At 40.9% G+C, this 18,165-nt stretch overlaps 1 protein-coding gene across 5 annotated transcripts in view; it reads left to right on the top strand.

Annotated features, from left to right (window-relative positions):
* Positions 1 to 15,055, top strand: part of LOC133250599 (zinc finger protein 791-like) — a 68,187-nt gene extending 53,132 nt beyond the window's left edge. For 4 of the 5 annotated variants that reach the window (XM_061422016.1, XM_061422012.1, XM_061422015.1 and 1 more), the window contains 3 exons: positions 10,578 to 10,704; positions 10,879 to 10,939; positions 11,311 to 15,055. In XM_061422016.1, coding sequence (XP_061278000.1) covers positions 10,578 to 10,704; positions 10,879 to 10,939; positions 11,311 to 12,961 — 1,839 coding nt within the window. In that variant the 3' untranslated portion in view covers positions 12,962 to 15,055. The remainder of the gene's footprint in view (positions 1 to 10,577; positions 10,705 to 10,878; positions 10,940 to 11,310) is intronic. The other variant, XM_061422017.1, reaches the window with a different exon arrangement.
* The last annotated feature ends 3,110 nt before the right edge of the window (positions 15,056 to 18,165 follow it).

The raw sequence follows: 18,165 nt of genomic DNA, 5'->3' as shown, positions 1-18,165 counted from the left end.
AGTTTTCAACTGATTTGGTAAACTACAAAGGAGCCTGGTTGCTGGATTATACGGTTAAGTATTGTAAGAAACTGCCCGTTTTCCCATGAAGGCGTACTGTTTTCCATTCCCACCAGCAGTGAGTGAGGGTTCCTGTCACTCCGCATCTTCTCCATCCTTTAATGCTTATTCTCAGTTGTTGTTTTTTTAATTTTAGGATTTTGTAACAAGTATCTAGAAATGATATTATTATTCTTTTATTTGCAATCCTAATGACATAAGACATGAGCATCTTTTCTTATGCTTGCTTACCATCCATGTGGCTTGGTGAGGGGTGTGTTCTGATATTTTGTCCATTTTTAATTGTGTGGTCTGTCTTATTGTTGAGTTTTAAGAGTTGTTTAGATATTTTGGATGCTGGTCTTTTATCAGATAAGTGGTTTGTAGAGATTTTCTCCCAGTCTGTAGCTTGTTTTCAGTCTCTTAACCCTGTCTTTCATAGAGAAAGCTGTCATTTTAATGACATTAGTTTACTGATTTTTTTTTTCCTTTCATCAATCCTGCTTTTGTTGTGTTGAATCAAAAAACTTATCACCAAACTCAAGGTCACCAAAAAAACCTCAAGGTCACCTAGATTTTCTCCTGTGTTTTTTTTTTCCCCCCAGTATTTTTTTTTTTTAATTGAAATATGGAGTAACGGGCAAATTTGGCCTTGGAATACAGAATGAAGCAGGGCAAAGCCTAATAGAGTTTTGCCAAGAGAATGCACTGGTCATAGCAAACATCCTCTTCCAACAACACAAGAGAAGACTCTACACATGGACATCACCAGATGCTCAACACTGAAATCAGATTGATTATATTCTTTGCAGCCAAAGATGGAGAAGCTCTATACCCAAAAACAAGACTGGGAGCTGACTGTGGCTCAGATCATGAACTCCTTATTGCCAAATTCAGACTTAAATTGAAGAAAGTAGGGAAAACCACTAGACCGTTCAGGTATGACCTAAATCAAATCCCTTATGATTATACAGTGGAAGTGAGAAATAGATTTAAGGGACTAGATCTGATAGATAGAGTGCCTGATGAACTATGGGTGGAGGTTCATGACATTGTACAGGAGACAGGGATCAAGACCATCCCCATGGAAAAGAAATGCAAAAAACCAAATGGATATCTGGGGAGGCCTTACAAGTAGCTGTGAAAAGAAGAGAAGTGAAAAGCAAAGGAGAAAAGGAAAGATATAAGCATCTGAATGCAGAGTTCCAAAGAATAGTAAGAAGAGATAAGAAAGTCTTGCTCAGCGATCAATGCAAAGAAATAGAGGAAAACAACAGAATGAAAAAGACTAGAGATATGTTCAAGAAAATTAGAGATACCAAGGGAACATTTCATCCAAAGATGGGCTCAACAAAGGACAGAAATGGTATGGACCTAACAGAAGCAGAAGATATTAGGAAGAGGTGGCAAGAATACACAGAAGAACTGTCCAAAAAAGATCTTCACAACCCAGATAATCATGATAGTGTGATCACTCACCTAGAGCCAGACATCCTGGAATGTGAAGTCAAGTGGGCCTTAGAGAGCATCACTATGAACAAAGCTAGTGGAGGTGATGGAATTCCAGTTGAGCTATTTCAAATCCTAAAAGATGATGCTGTGAAAGTGCTGCACTCAATATGCCAGCAAATTTGGAAAACTCAGCAGTGGCCACAGGACTGGAAAAGGGTCAGTTTTCATTCCAATCCTAAAGAAAGGCAATGCCAAAGAATGCTCAAACTACCGCACAATTGCACTCATCTCACATGCTAGTAAAGTAATGCTCAAAATTCTCCAAGCCAGGCTTCAGCAATACATGAACCGCGAACTTCCAGATGTGCAAGCTGGATTTAGAAAAGGCAGAGGAACCAGAGATCAAATTGCCAACATCCGCTGGATCATGGAAAAAGCAAGAGAGTTGCAGAAAAACATCTATTTCTGCTTTATTGACTATGCCAAAGCCTTTGACTGTGTGGATCACAATAAACTGCGGAAAATTCTGGAAGAGATGGGAATACCAGACCACCTGACCTGCCTCTTGAGAAACCTACATGGAGGTCAGGAAGCAACAATTAGAACTGGACATGGAACAACAGAATGGTTCCAAATAGGAAAAGGAGTACGTCAAGGCTCTATATTGTCACCCTGCTTATTTAACTTATTTGCAGAGTACATCATGAGAAATGCTAGGGTGGAAGAAGCACAAGCTGGAATCAAGATTGCTGGGAGAAATATCAATAACCTCAGATATGCAGATGACGCCACCCTTATGGCAGAAAGTGAAGAGGAACTAAAAAGCCTCTTGATGAAAGTGAAAGAGGAGAGTGAAAAAGTTGGCTTAAAGCTCAACATTCAGAAAACTAAGATCATGGCATCTGGTCCCACCACTTCATGGCAAATAGATGGGGAAACAATGGAAACAATGTCAGACTTTATTTTGGAGGGCTCCAAAATCACTGCAGATGGTGATTGCAGCCATGAAATTAAAAGATACTCCTTGGAAGGGAAGTTATGACCAACCTAGATAGCATATTCAAAAGCAGAGACATTACTTTGCCAACAAAGGTCCATCTAGTCAAGGTTATGGTTTTTCCTGTGGTCATGTATGGATGTGAGAGGTGGACTGTGAAGAAGGCTGAGCGCCAAAGAATTGATGCTTTTGAACTGTGCTGTTGGAGAAAACTCTTGAGAGTCCCTTGGACTGCAAGGAGATCCAACCAGTCCATTCTGAAGGAGATCAGTCCTGGGTGTTCTTTGGAAGGAATGATGCTAAAGCTGAAACTCCAGTACTTTGGCCACCTCGTGCGAAGAACTGACTCATTGGAAAAGACTCTGATGCTGGGAGGGATTGTGGGCAGGAGGAGAAGGGGATGACAGAGGATGAGATGGCTGGATAGCATCACCAACTCGATGGACAGGAGTTTGAGTGAACTCTGGAAGTTGGTGATGGACAGGGAGGCCTGGCGTGCTGCTATTCATGGGGTCGCAAAGAGTCGGACACGACTGAGCTACTGAAATGAACTGAACTGAATTGATAGCTGATTTATAATGTTGTAGTTACTACTGCATAACAAAATGATTCACTTATATATTTTTTAATCTCTTCCATTATGGTTTATCATGGGGATATTGAATATAGTTGCCTGTGCTTTATAGTAGGAGCTTGTTGTTTATCCATTCTGTATATAAAAGCTTACATTCGCTAACCTTAACCTTGTAGCTTATTTATTTTATACATCTGTACCTCTTAACTTCCTACCCTTATCTCCCCTCCCCACTTCCCATCCCCACTGGTAACTGCTGGTTTGTTCTATCTGTGAGGCTGTTTCTGTTTTGTTATTTTCATTTGTTTCCTTTAGATTTCACCTGTAAGTGAAATCATACAGTATCTGTTTTTCTTAGTCTGACTGACTTAGTACCCTCCATCTATCCATATTGTTGTAAATAGCAGAATTTCATTCTTTTTTATTGCCAAGAAGTATTCCAGTGTATATATGTACCACATCTTTATCCATCAGTGTGTTGATGGATGACATTTGGGTTGCCGCCATATCTTGGCTATTTTAAATAATGCTGCTATGAACACTGGGGAGTGTGTATCTTTTTTAAAGTGCTTTCGTTTTCTTCAGACATATACCCAGGCATGGAATTGCTGGATCATATGGTAGTTCTTGGGCTTCCCTGGTGGCTCAGTGGTGAAGAATCCACCTGCCAATGCAGGAGATGCAGGTTCAATCCCTGGGTTGGGAAGATCCCCTGGAGAAGAAAATGGCAACCCATTCCAGTATTCTTGCCTGGGAAATGGCATGGCAGTGGAGCCTGGCAGGCTACAGTCCATGGGGTCGCAAAGAGTCGGACATGACTTAGTGACTAAACAACAACAGTTTTATTTTAAGTTTATTGAGAACCCTCAACACTGTTTTCCCTATTAGTTGGCACTAATTTACATTGCTGCCAAGAGTGTACAAGGGTTCCCTTTTCTCCACATCCTCACCAACGCTTGTTATTTTTGGCTTCTTAATGGTATCCATTCGGACAGGTGTGATGGGATCGCTAATTGTCTTGATTTGCATTTCTCCAGTGATTAGTGATGTTGAGCATCTTTTCATATGCCAGTTTACCATCTGTGTGCCTTCTTTGGAAAAATATCTACTCGGGTATTTTGCTCATTTTTAAAAAGGTGTTTTTTTTTGGCTGCACCACACAGCAGATAGGATTTTAGTTCCCCAACTAGGGATTGAACCTGTGCCCCTGTGTTGGAAGTGCACAGTCTTAACCACTGGACCACATGGGAAGTCCCCCTTTTGCTAGTTTTTAATCAGGTTATTTTTTTTCTGGGAGTTGTATGAGTTGTTTCTGTATTTTGGATATTAACCCCTTATCAGTCATTAACATTTGCAGATATCTTTCTAATTCAATACATTGTCTTTTCATTTTCTCAATGGTTTCTTTGTCAATGGTAAGTTTGATTAGGCCCCATTAGTTAACACTTGCTTTTGTTTCCTTGACCCCACCCCCTCACCCTCTGTTCCACATTTTTCCCTATGCATCTCTTCCAAATTTGGCTGTTCCTGAGTTGTATCCTTTATCATAAACCAACCATAGTAAGTCAAGTGTCCTCCTGAGTTCTCAGAATTATTCCAGTAAATTAGCAAACCTGAGGGAGTGTCAAGGGGATCTATGAATGTACAGGCAGCTGAGTAGAAATGTCAGTAGCCCAGGCACCTTGTTTGTGGCCAGCAGCTTAAATGGGGGCAGTCTTGTGGCAGTGAGTGTTCAATCTGTGAAGTCTAACGCTAACTCCAGGGAGCGTTAGAATTGACCTGAATGGGTGGCCACATATTTTGATGACATAGAGTTGGAGCAGTAATGTTAAGAGATGCCACACATATTTGATGTACGGAGCGGGGGAGACCTATCACTGTCACGGGCTCTTTTGTCCTCTACTCCGACATTTGGAGAGCAAGAATATCTTGGGCATATTTTTAAATGGCTGTTTTTTTGTCTCGCTGATTTTGGAGACAGCAGTGTCCCCATTACCTAAATTCTCTGATGGTTCTGGGTCTAAGAGGAGTTGTTGGTATTTAGTTAGTTGGTGATTATCTTGTGAGGATGCTAATGCTAGCTTCTAAACTCCATACATGACCGAACAGGGACTGGAAGTCTCTGACCTCAATTTTTTTTTAACTTTGTATTTTATATTGGAGTATAGCTGATTAACAAACACTCTTGTGATAGTTTCAGGTGAACAGCAAAGAGACTCAGCCATACACATATATGTATCTGTTCTCACCCAGACTCCCCTTCCCATCCAGGCTGCCACACACAGAACATCGAGCAGAGTTCCCTGTGCTATACAGCAGGTCCTTGTTGGTTTTCCATTTTAAATATAGCAGAGTGTACATGTCCATCCTCGTCTGCTGACAGCTTTGTACTTTTATTCCTCTTTATTCCACTTTGTGCCCCACATCTGTACAAAATGCTAAGAAAACCTAAGGGTTCCTGCCTTTGGTGCCGGCAAGCAAGTAAGGCCATAGTAGTTTCTTCCCAGGAGTATGCAAACTCTCACCCTAGCCTACCCTCTAATCTCAATTAAAAAAAAAAAAAGTCCAGGCCAGGCACCTTATCTTACTCTCTGAAGGCGTTTCCCATGCTTGAGAAGCCCACCCTCCCCTCCCCAGACACTTGGATTGTGAAAATGAAAAGCGTCATACACTCTTGACATTGAGTGCATGTTGTCATCCGTCTGGACATCTGAGCCAAATCTTAGATGTAGTCCACATGCTTGTGCAGGAGACTGTAAGACTTACAGATGAGGGAATGTGGCTTTTCTACTGTAACACTACTTAACCATTCTATTGAAAAATCCTTCACATCTTCCTATACCAGTTCATGTCACCTTTTATATATGTTTATTAAATACACAGATAATCTATTTTTGGCTGCGCTGGCTCTTCCTTGCTGCCTGCAGGCTTTCTCTAGTTATGAGAGGGGAACCACTCTTCACTGGCAGCGCACACACCTCTCACTGTAGTGGCTTCTCTCGTGGAGTGTGGGCTCTGGGGCCCGTCGGCTTCAGGAGCTGCAGTGTGTGGGCTCTAGAGCGTAGGCCCAGTAGTCGTGGCCCACGGGCTTAGTCGCTGTGCAGATGTGGGATCTTCCCAGATCAGGGTCTGCGTCTCCTGCACTAGAGGGCAGCCTCTTCACTGAGCCACAGGGAAGGCCCAGCCTTTATTTTTAAAAAATAAGTGCAGGGGTGAGGTTATGTAACCAATTCTTTCAAAATAGACCTCTGTCTTGTTAGCAGTTTTTGCTGCCAGAATCTGAGTTAAAACTCAAGATTGCCCCATCACAGGGCAAACACAGTAAAATTACATTCTTCTCCAAACTTCATTAATTCCTTTTTTTTAAATCATCACATATTTTCCAAAAAAGAATGTACAAAATGCTTTATTGGAGTGTGTAGCAATAATAAGAGTATAAACATCTTTGTAACCGTGAAGATTCATAAGTGGGCCTTTGGGCGGTTTTTAGAGTCTTTTGATGTTCTGCTCCCCAGCTCATCTCCATGCTGCCCATAGAGGATCTCTGTTGATTCTTTAGTCATACCTTTACCTTCTGCTCTTTTCACTATTCAGTGTTGTTTTAGTTTTGTCTGCTTTAACCTTTCAATAAATATTAAATTACATTCAAAATGTTTTTTGGTTGCTTTTAGCAGCAGATGTTTGATACACACCTAGTGTCTGAGACTGGGGGCCAGTCAAGGTTCATCCATTGCAGTGGTTATGGGGTTTGGGCTTTTTCCAGTTTACTTATTATGTATTCTTTTTGGCCATGCTGAGTGGCTTGTGGGATCTTAGTTCCCAGGGCTCTTGGCAGTGAAAGTGTGGAGTCCTAACCACTAGACTACCAGGGAATTCCCCCTAGTTGAATTTTTAATCTCATTGAAAATATATTTTCTATATTCTTGTATCGGTCTCCAAGTACAAATACATGTAAATTCTGTGGACTCTGGAGGACAACTGATGGCGATCCAGTTCAGATTTACAGGAAATGGCAGTGGGGTGCATCAGTTGATGCTTCCTCTACTCATGCCTAATTTACCTATTTGTCGTCTATGGTCATCAACACTTGGGATTATTTAGTTAACTAATTTTTGTCCTTAGAGTGAAATATAATCTGCTTGACATGTTGCCTCATTATTCCCTATTACTAAGCAAATGGACATTTTTTCATGTGTCGTCTCTCATCTTCTGTAAAACAGGTTTGGTTATTTTCCCATTATTTTAAAACTATGGTGTCCATCTTCACATACTAACCTTTTAACATCTGTATTGTCTTCTAATCTTTTGTCTTATAACTCCCTTAGTTTTAATATGTTTGCATTGGTCAGGTTCTTGCTTCAAGGCTGTTTTTTCTTTTTCTTAAATGAGAGAGTTCTCCCTATTTTTGGATCAATGAAGCATTACCTGGGACTTGTAAAAGTGTCCCAGTTTAACTGTTCACATTTACATCTATAATGAATTGGCTATTGTCCATGCAGTACAAGGGGATGATACAGTGCATTTCCCAGTTAGATAACAGATTGTTTTAGATATATTTCTGTAGTGGGAACATCAAGAACATCTTTCATATTTTCATCTATCTCCTTTAATGTTATCCAACAAAAATAAAATTTTGCCATGAGGATTATTAAATACCTCATTCATTCTTTTTTAATACCTAATTAAATGTGTTCTTAAAGAAGCCAGATGCAAGCTTCTAGATATTCTTTCCTAGTGTAATCACATAGGAGGGGCTCAGTCCTACAAGCAGCAGGTTGTGACAATACATGTAAAATACTAGCTCATTAGAAACAATACCCAAGAGTGATTGGAGGGGGTGGTGCGCAGATCATGTAAGTACTCTCTGCTGAGCATAACAAAATGCAGTCACTGAGAATGGAGAGTTTGTGATGTACTATAAACAATTGAGATACACCAAACCATTCTTACCAGTTAGGTTGGTGGAAAATGAAGTGAAAGTATTAGTCGCTCAGTTGTGTCTGACTCTTTGAGACCCCCATGGACTGTAGCCCGTCAGGCTCCTCTGTCCATGGAATTCTCCAGGCAAGAATACTGGAGTGGGTCATCTTTCCCTTCTCCAAGAGATCTTCCCGACTCTGGGATCAAACCCAGGTCTCCTGCATTGCAGGCAGATTCTTTACTGCCTGAGCCACCAAGGAAGCCCTAGATTGGTCGGGTCACTTATAAATCCCGGTTCCCAGATAACCAACCAAGGACAAAAACTGTGAGCAGGCATTCCTAAGAATCAGCCCTCCCAGGCCTGCTAGTGTGACTCTCTTCTGCACACTTTGTAATAGGACACCATTAGGAGCAAGCACTCGGAGAAGGCAATGGCACCCCACTCCAGTACTCTTGCCTGGAAAATCCCATGGATGGAGGAGCCTGCAAGGCTGCATGCAGTCCATGGGGTTGCTGAGGTTGGACACGACTGAGCGACTTCACTTTCACTTTTCACTTTCATGCATTGGAGAAAGAAATGGCAACCCACTCCAGTGTTCTTGCCTGGAGAATCCCAGGGACGGGGGATGGGCTGCCATCTATGGGGTCACACAGAGTGCGACATGACTGAAGCAACTTAGCAGCAGCAGCAGCAGGAACAAGCACTGTGGACCCACTATGGAAAGAGTAATTAGAGTTGGCCAAAGCAGGAAGTGGTTACTTCCTCACAGGTTTAACTACAACATGAAGGTGTGAAAATTATTTCTGCATTTCTTCTGTGATCACTAAAAGTCTTACTGTTCTGTAATGGTAGGGTCCAGGGCACCTGGAGAGAAATGCTACACAAATGAAAGAAGCGTTTCCATTTAAGACCATCAGTTCCTGTGAGAGAAACAAGAAATGGGGACTTCTGGTTCTGTGCCATAACTGAATGAAGAAATCCTACCATTGTAATGACTGGGAGGGAACCTTCGCTCTGTCCTGTCCATGTGGATATCAGTAGGTTAGTTAGTGATGACCTTTTACAGAGTCCAGTGTTTAGGGAAATTATGTGGCTGAGGGATTCCTCTGCCCAGAGGCTCAGCTGTTACTTTCCTGTGCCCCACAGAAGGTCATGGAAATGAGAGCAGTGGAGAGGCTGCCTCTTGAGTGAGTGGCTGGTTGAGAATCACTGCCTCCTATAACTGGAGAAGGGAAGCTTTATGTTCTTTTAGAGGAAAGAACTACTGAACCCTTGGTATTTTATAATGAAGGGCACATTCACCATCAGGCCATTGTGGTCTTCAGCAGACTCCCTTGCAAATTGCAGTTCTTACTCAGTTCCTCAAGGTCCAGGGTACACTGTTATGATTTTGCCAGAAAAGGCTCTTCTGGCATCTTATCTTTGCAGTGTATTCACATAGATGTGGTAAAGATGGTGTGAAGCTGCTCTGAGGCACATGAATATAGAGATTTTGTCTAATTTGCCGTGCCTTCGCTCATGCTTGAGCACTAACTTCAGAATAGCTTCCTAGTCCCATGAAATAGGACTGTGAAATAAAAAGGAATAACTGAATCTCTGTCAAGTAAGTAAAAGTTAATACTTTCCCACAAGATTATTTTCATTCATTATCTGATCACTACTATTTTTTTTTTTTTAATTTAGCTGTGCTGGGTCTTTGTTGTAGCACATGGGATCTTTAGTTGTGGCATGTGGGATCTGGTTCCTTGACCCACGTGACTGAACCCATCCCCTGCATCAGGAGTGTGAAGTCTTAGCCACTGGACCAACAGGGAAGTCCCCTGCATCTGACTGCTTCTAGTAGCCTGGATTACTTCAGGACAGTATGGTCAGCTGGGCCTAACAATAAGCTGGATTTACATAGGACTCTTGGCCTCTCATGTTTGATGATGGGAGTAGAAGAAAAAACTTTCAGTTCTTCACTGTTTTTTTCCATTAAAACCCCATGCATATGTGACCCTGTGCTTAATGGAGTACTGTGTGATGTGGTGGGTATTAAAGGAGATGAGTTTTTCTCAGGCAGAACTGACAGTCTTAAAATGGAAATATTTCTTTCATTTGGAGTTCATATTGCTCCAGCATGCTCTGGACCCTGCCATTAGAGAATAGCAAGACTTAAGTGATCATAGTAAAAATTAGAAAAAATTTTCATGATGCTGTTAAGTTTGTGAGGAAGTGGTAGAGAGTAAGAATTTTGATTATCCCCGGGCGGTGGCAGCGGCGCGGGGGAAGGGGCGGGCGGGGGCCGGCCCTCTCCTCCCACCGCGCTTCCGCCGCACCGAGCTGCCGGCGGCCGGCAGCCGGGCGGCGGGGCCAGCCCCGCTCCCTTCTCGCCACCGGTGCCGTTCTCGGCCGGGCGAGCGTGCGCCGCGATGGCCCGGGCGGAGCGGGGCTGAGCCCGCCGCAAAAGATTTAAAAAAAAAAGAATTTTGATTATCAGGTCACAGAATAAGTAAGTTTCATAACAGCAGCACATGTAAACTTACGGATGGACTACAGTTCCCAGTACTGTCCATCTCACCCATCTTCCTGTACACATATTTGTGATGTTTTAGGACCCAGTGGCCTTTGAGGATGTGGCTGTGAACTTCACCCTGGAGGAGTGGGCTCTGCTGGGGCCTTCGCAGAAGAAACTCTACAGAGATGTGATGCGGGAAACTTTGAGTAACCTGGCCTTAATAAGTAAGGATGATGACATTCCTTCACTTAGAGAACAAGTGCTTCCTGCCCATCAATGTTGTTTTCAGATTTGGAATGGGGAAAGGGAATTCTTTGGTAAATAAATCATACTTTGAGGTCATCATAGACGTGTGAAGTAATAATTAATTTACTGATCTTTTGGGGTCTGCATTTTAGGGGATGAATGGGAGGACCATAACACTGAAGATCAGTACAAGAACCAGGAAAGAAATCTGAGGTGAGTTGTACTTAAAATGTGAAGCTGTGTCCCACGTGGGAATCTCATGTCATGAAAATTTAAAAACAAGTGGAAACAAAAGGGCACAGTTTCAAATTTATTTGTCAGAAAATTTTAACCAAAAATGTTTTCTTATGTCATGGATGTTGTTTCCCAAATAGTTTACTTTGAAACATATTCAGAGACTGCATATATAAATATCACTATGATAATAGCAATGGTTGAGCTTTCTTACAGAGCATTCAATATATACTATATAGTGCATAAAACCCTACACTTTCCTTGTAAATGGTAAAAATGTAATACTACTATTTATTATAAAATCATTAAAAAATCATTAACAGTGTGTTTCTAATTTTCTTTTTTAACAGAAGTCATATATTACAGAGACTCTGTGAAAGTAAAGAAGGTAGTCAATGTGGAGAAAACAGCGGCCTTATTCCAAATCTTAATCCGAACACGAAAAATTCTACTAAACCATGGGAATGCAGTGTGTGTGGAAAAGTCTTCATGAGTCGTTCATCCCTTAATAGGCACCTGAGATCTCACACTGTACCCAAACCATCCAAGTATCATCAGGAATATGGAAGGAAGCCTTATAAATGTAGAGTGTGTGGGAAAGCCTTCAGTTATCTCCAGCCTTTCCAAAAACATGAAAGTAATCATGGTATAGAAAAATCCTATAAATGTAAGGAATGTGGGAAATCCTTTAGATATCGTCAATCTGTTCGAAAACATGAACGAACTCACACTGGAGAGAAACCCTATCAGTGTAAACAGTGTGGAAAAGCCTTTCGATACCATCAAACCTTTCAAACACATGAAAGAACTCACACAGGAGAGAAACCTTATGAATGTAAGCAATGTGGTAAAGCCCTCAGTTGCCCCAGTTCCTTTCGAAGCCATGAAAGGACTCATACTGGAGAAAAACCCTATGAATGTAAAAAGTGTAGTAAAGCCTTCAGTTGTCCCAGTTCTCTTCGAAAACACGAGAGAACTCATACTGGAGAGAAACCTTATGATTGTAAGGAATGTGGAAAAGCTTTTATTTCTCTTGGAAGTTTTCAAAGACACATGATAACACATACTGGAGTTGGACCTTATAAATGTAAGGACTGTGGGAAAGCATTCAATTGTCCCAGTTCGTACAGAATACACGAAAGATCTCACACTGGAGAAAAACCCTATGAATGTAAACAATGTGGTAGAGCCTTCAGTTGTTCCAGTTCATTTCGAACACATGAAAGAACTCACACTGGAGAGAAACCTTATCAATGTAAGGAATGTGGAAAAGCCTTCCATTGGCTCACCACTTTTCAAGTCCACGTGAGAACTCACACTGGTGAGAAACCATATATATGTAAGCAGTGTGGTAAAGCCCTCAGTTGTCCCACTTCCTTTCGAAGACATGAGCGGACTCACACTGCAGAGAAACCCTATGAATGTAAGCAGTGTGGAAAAACTTTCAGTTCTCCTCTAGGTTTGCAAATACATGAAAGAACTCACACTGGGGAGAAACCCTATAAATGTGAGAAATGTGGGAAAGCATTCGTTTCTCTCACAAGCTTTCGAAGACACATGATGACGCACACTGGAGATGGACCTTATAAATGTACAGAATGTGGGAAAGCATTTAATTGTCCTAGTTCATTTCGAATACATGAAAGAACTCACACAGGAGAGAAACCCTATGATTGTAAAATATGTGGTAAAGCCTTCAGTTGTTCCAGTTATGTTCAAGTACATGAAAGAACTCACACTGGAGAAAAACCCTATGAATGTAAGGAATGTGGGAAGGCATTCATTTACCGGACAACCTTTCGAGGTCACTTGAGAGTGCACACTGGTGAGAAACCATATAAATGTAAAGACTGTGGGAAAGCCTTTAGTCGACCCAGTTCATACAGAAGTCATGAGAGAATTCACACTGGAGAGAAACTTCTTGAATGTAAGCACTGTGGGAAAGCCTTCAATTGGCCCACATCCTTACATAAACATGTCATGAGAATGCACACTAGATGAATTATAACTGATAAATACAGCAGTTTTCTAGCTTAACAAACACATTCAAAGTCATGTTAAAACTACTGGAGAGAAATGCTATAAAGTGTAAATAACATGGGAAAGCCTGATGCGGATTAATTAACATATAATAGTACTCCAGAAAATTCACATGAAATAAATGTTTTAAAAGTTAAAAATATATCCTCTTTATTAGTGGCTTATTCTGAAACTCAGCCGTTAGTTATGGATTCTACTTGTTAACTTTGCAAATGAAGACTGAGTTGAAACAATTCTGTAAGAACTCTTCAAGCAATAGTACTTAGCAAGTTTAGTGGGTAGTATTTTTCCTTAAACTAGCTCATAGAATTTTTGTCTTTCCATTTTGAAATTGGCACTATGGGTGAACTGGAATATAATGTAATGTGCCAACATTATATAGTGTGCCAAAATAAATAATTTTTAAATTGTTCTGTAAGTAAAGGGGTCATGGAATAATGACACTGGTAGTTTTTGGGATTTTTCCTATTGGCTTCCTGTGGCAGGTACTGGATATTTCTTACCCACTGTAAATATTCATCTTTTATTAGAAAAACTTTTGTCAAAAGAGCATTTTTCCATTTTCCTTGCTAATAAGTAGTTGCCATAAAGTTGTAAGTATGCAAAGTTTATCACAGAGTATAATCTTATTTGACTTAGTTACACCTTTTCTCTCAACTCTGTCATTCCATCTGACTGTGATTTGGGTAATAGGCTTTACATTAAGAAAAGAGACCCATGTTGACATCACCTTCATACTTAAATGAAGCACCTTTACATTGTTTGCGAGTTTGGTTATTTTAGATTTAAATTTATAACTACACCTTTGCACTGTAGTGACATTTTTTCCCCCAAGAGCACATTAAAAATCCTCCTACAGTATTCTGATATCACCATTTAGGGTCTCTTTCAGCCATAATGCAGTTAGAATAACTATAAGATATCTCTGAAGTCAACTAGTAGCATTACCATTCCTCCATTCATATTCAGCACCTACTATGTGCCTGTGCTGTGAACAAACAGTGAACATAACTGATGTGGTTCCTCCTGTCACAGGGCTTCAAGTCTGTGAGATTAAAAAGTAGCTAGAAATGTCATGCTATTAACATTTAAACTTTTATTTATTTTTGTAATAACACTAACAGACCAGTAAGTCTTTATATTTATGAAAAGAAGAGAGACCTGTGACAGGACCATAAAATGTAGATTGGAGATGGTCTCTTGGAGTGTGTTCTGTCAACATGAGTAATACGCAGTGACCTACATTTTCTAGAACCTGTTCTTTTTAGGGTTCTATGTTAGAATTCACTAGCCTCCCTTGCATGACATCTGGAAGGCAAAGTAAAAAGGCCTTAGTTTTTGAGCCACATAGTAGTTTCACATATACCTGGTTCCAGCCCGTTTTCCTGATTCTGGCTCAGCCAGTCCAAAGTATCCTGGTTACCCCCACCAAATGACTTCCACTTCCTCAGACCTGTTCCACAACAAAGACCCAGCACAGTTTGGATTCTCCTTTAAGTGCTCATGTGTCCACTGGACAACAAATTTAAGACTGTTGAGGCTGAAAAAGTTTGGTGACGCACTGACTCCCCTCCTCTATATTGTATTTGTATAAGGTCTAATTTGTGTAGTAAACACTTGGTTCTGTTGATCGTGCTAGTGACCAAGTGCTCCTGATTCCACAGCGATAGCTATGATGGTGCCATCAAAGGAACCGCATGATCTGCTGTGTGTTCCTCTGCTGCGCTGTTCAGTGTATCAGTGACCCAGTCCTTCCATGTGAGAATCTGCACCTTCCTCTTACCAGATAAATTGTGGCTATTTCCAATTACTCAGTTAGTTGAACATAATTCCTCAGTACATTTTCAGTTATGTTTAATTGTATGCGACTGAAAACGATGTTCGTTTTTTTAGGTCTAATGCTTCTGTAGATTTTTAAGAAGTGTTTCATTAATTCTTTCAAAAAACTTCTATAGTAACAAATTAGGATATATTGAAACATCCTATTGTAATTGTGGATTTTTATATCAACTTGGTGTTTTTTTCAGGTTAATCATTAAACATTTTGACTCAGTATTACCATGTATATTTTTCTTTAGGCAGATTTTATTTTTCCATAGTATAATTTTTGTCAAAATGGATTTCTCATTTATTCTTAATTAAAATTTTCAATCTTTTTTTGTTAGTGCCTTCTTGCCAAAAACTGCCAGGTTGGAGGGGATATATGTATACCTATAGCTGATTCATTTCACTGTACTGCAGCAGCTAACACAACACTGTAAAGCAACTATACTCCAATAAGAAAATAAAATTTAATTAAAAAAAAAAAAAACTACCAGGTTCACACTTGTATTCAAACAGAAGGGCGGAACAAATCACAATAAGGATGGCCACAAACCATAAATGATAATAGGTTGTATCGGTAAAAGATTGTCCAAAAAGTCATCTTACAGGATTTGGACTTGTGTTAGATATTATCTCCTTTTCAAAATTTCAAATCAACTGAGGCTTTATGAGTTTCGATAAGTTGTCAAAAACACAAACCCAACAAGGGATAAAGACAGTTACTAGTCCAAGCAAGGCTTTCCTGCTCAGAAACCATGCTCTTGGTGCTCATTTTTCACCATCACTCTTCTACTAGGCACTATAGGCTCAAAACATACACAATTTAGCAGAGATAGGGTGCTGTGCACTCCAGACATATGGGCATGAAACATCCTGGTACTCATTTCCTGGGGGGAAAGAGATGGTTAATAAACAGCACAGTCTGGGTTTATAAATGAAAATTAGGGCTGTGAAGAAAGTAAACAACTCAGACTTACATGGTGGTATAATGGATAAGAACCTGCCTGCCAATGAAGAGGATGTGGGTTCAGTCCCTGGTCTGGGAAGATCCCACACGTCTCAGAGTAACTAACCTGAAACCAGCATGTCTAGAGCCTGTGGCCCCACGACGAATAGCAGTCACCACTCGGTGCAACTAGAGAAAGCCTGTGTGCAGCAACAAAGACCCAGCACAACCAAAAAAAAATTTTTTTAAGTAAACAATGCTATAGGATAATAAGGACACTGGGAATGTGTGTCTGTGGAGGGCTGGGGCCTCAAAAGTGAGGATGTCATCACAGATCATTTTTTTTTTCCCACCATCTTGTGTCTTAAACACTCTGAAGAACTGCTTGGTTGCAGATGTAAAAAGTGGGGGCAATATTGACAGTCCTGCATTCCTGGGATTAACAGCAATGGTTTCCCATAAAGATAGAGACGTGGTTCATCTCCATTTTTGCCATAGTTAAAATGTTTTTACTGCATACAGTAGTAACCATGAGTCTTTACTGCATGTGACAGTAATCATACTTAACAGAATGAAGAATTGAAGACCTGGAGAGAAAGGACTTAGCCCCCAACAGGCCTTTCTTGCAACCCCACCTTAATTAGGAAGTACCCTCTAAGGCTGCACCTGCCCTCTGCCTACACACGATTGGAGAGAAGTGAGAGGGCTCTCAGGATCTGTCTTTTAAGTCAAGCATATCTGCACCCTTTATTGCACATCATTAGGCCACTGCCAATGGTCTAGCTGTCTGGTCCCACCACCAAGAACAACTTATCCAAGGTCACCCCTTTAGGAATAAAGAAGTCATAACATCTTGCCTCACAATTACCCAAACATAAGTTCAGGTCACAAACATCCATGCACATAATAAAACCTCAAAGCTTCAGAGGCTTATTTCAGTACACAATAAACTGACTTGAGTTTCTGAGACCTATACCTACATCTCAGACCTGATGCTATATATGACCTTGGCCCAAATATGCCAGCAAATCTGGAAAACTCAGCAGTGGCCACAGGACTGGAAAAGATCAGTTTTCATTCCAATCCCAAAGAAAGGCAATGCCAAAGAATGCTCAAACTACCGCACAATTGCACTCATCTCACATGCTAGTAAAGTAATGCTCAAAATCCTTCAAGCCAGGCTTCAACAGTACATGAACCATGAACTTCCAGATGTTCAAGCTGGTTTTAGAAAAGGCAGAGGAACTAGAGATCAAATTGCCAACATCCGTTGCACTATCAAAAACACAAAAAGAGTTCCAGAAAAACATCTATTTCTGCTTTACTGACTATGCCAAAGCCTTTGTGTGGATCACCACAAACTGTGGAAAATTCTGAAAGAGATGGGAATACCAGACCACCTGACCTGCCTCCTGAGAAATCTGTATGCAAGTCAGGAAGCAACAGTTAGAACAACGTGGAACAACAGACTGGTTCCAAATTGGGACAGGAGTATGCCAAGGCTGTATATTGTCACCCTGCTTATTTAACTTATAGGCATACATCATGAGAAACACTGGGCTGGATGAAGCACAAGCTGGAATCAAGACTGCCTGGAGAAATATCAATAATCTCAGATATGCAGATGACACCACCCTTACGGCAAACAGCAAAGAAGAACTAAAGAGTCTATTGATGAAAGTGAAAGAGGAGAGTGAAAAAGTTGGCTTAAAGCTCAACATTCAGAAAACTAAGATCATGGCATCCGGTCCCACCACTTCATGGCAAACAGATGTGGAAACAACAGAAACAGTGACAGACTTTATTTTTTGGGCTCCAAAATCACTGCAGATGGTGACTGCAGCCATGAAATTAAAAGATACCTGCTCCTTGGAAGAAAAGTTATGTCCAACCTAGACAGCATATTAAAAAGCAGAGACATTACTTTGCCAACAAGGTCCATGTAGTCAAAGCTATAGTTTTTCCAGTGGTCATGTGTGGATGTGAGAGTTGGACTGCGAAGAAAGCTGAGTGCCGAAGAATTGATGCTTTTGAACTGTGGTGTTGGAGAAGACTCTTGAGAGTCCCTTGGACTGCAAGGAGATCCAACCAGGCCATCCTAAAGGAAATCAGTCTTGAATATTCATTGGAAGGACTGATGCTGAAGCTGAAACTCCAATACTTTGGCCACCTGATGCAAAGAACTGATTCATCTGAAAAGACCCTGGTGCTGGGAAAGATTGAAAGTGGGAGGAGAAGGGGATGAGATGGTTGGATGGCATCACTGACTCAATGGACTTGGGTTTGAGTAAACTCCGGGAGTTGGTAATGGACAGGGAAGGAGGCCTGGCATGCTGCAGTCCATGGGGTCGCAAAGAGACACGACTAAGTGACTGAACTGAACTGAACAGGACAT

The sequence above is a fragment of the Bos javanicus genome, chromosome 7, assembly GCF_032452875.1.
Source record: "Bos javanicus breed banteng chromosome 7, ARS-OSU_banteng_1.0, whole genome shotgun sequence".
Taxonomy (NCBI): Eukaryota; Metazoa; Chordata; class Mammalia; order Artiodactyla; family Bovidae; genus Bos; species Bos javanicus.
Note: the sequence above shows the minus strand (reverse complement) of the source record. Positions and strands in the feature narration are given on the sequence as shown.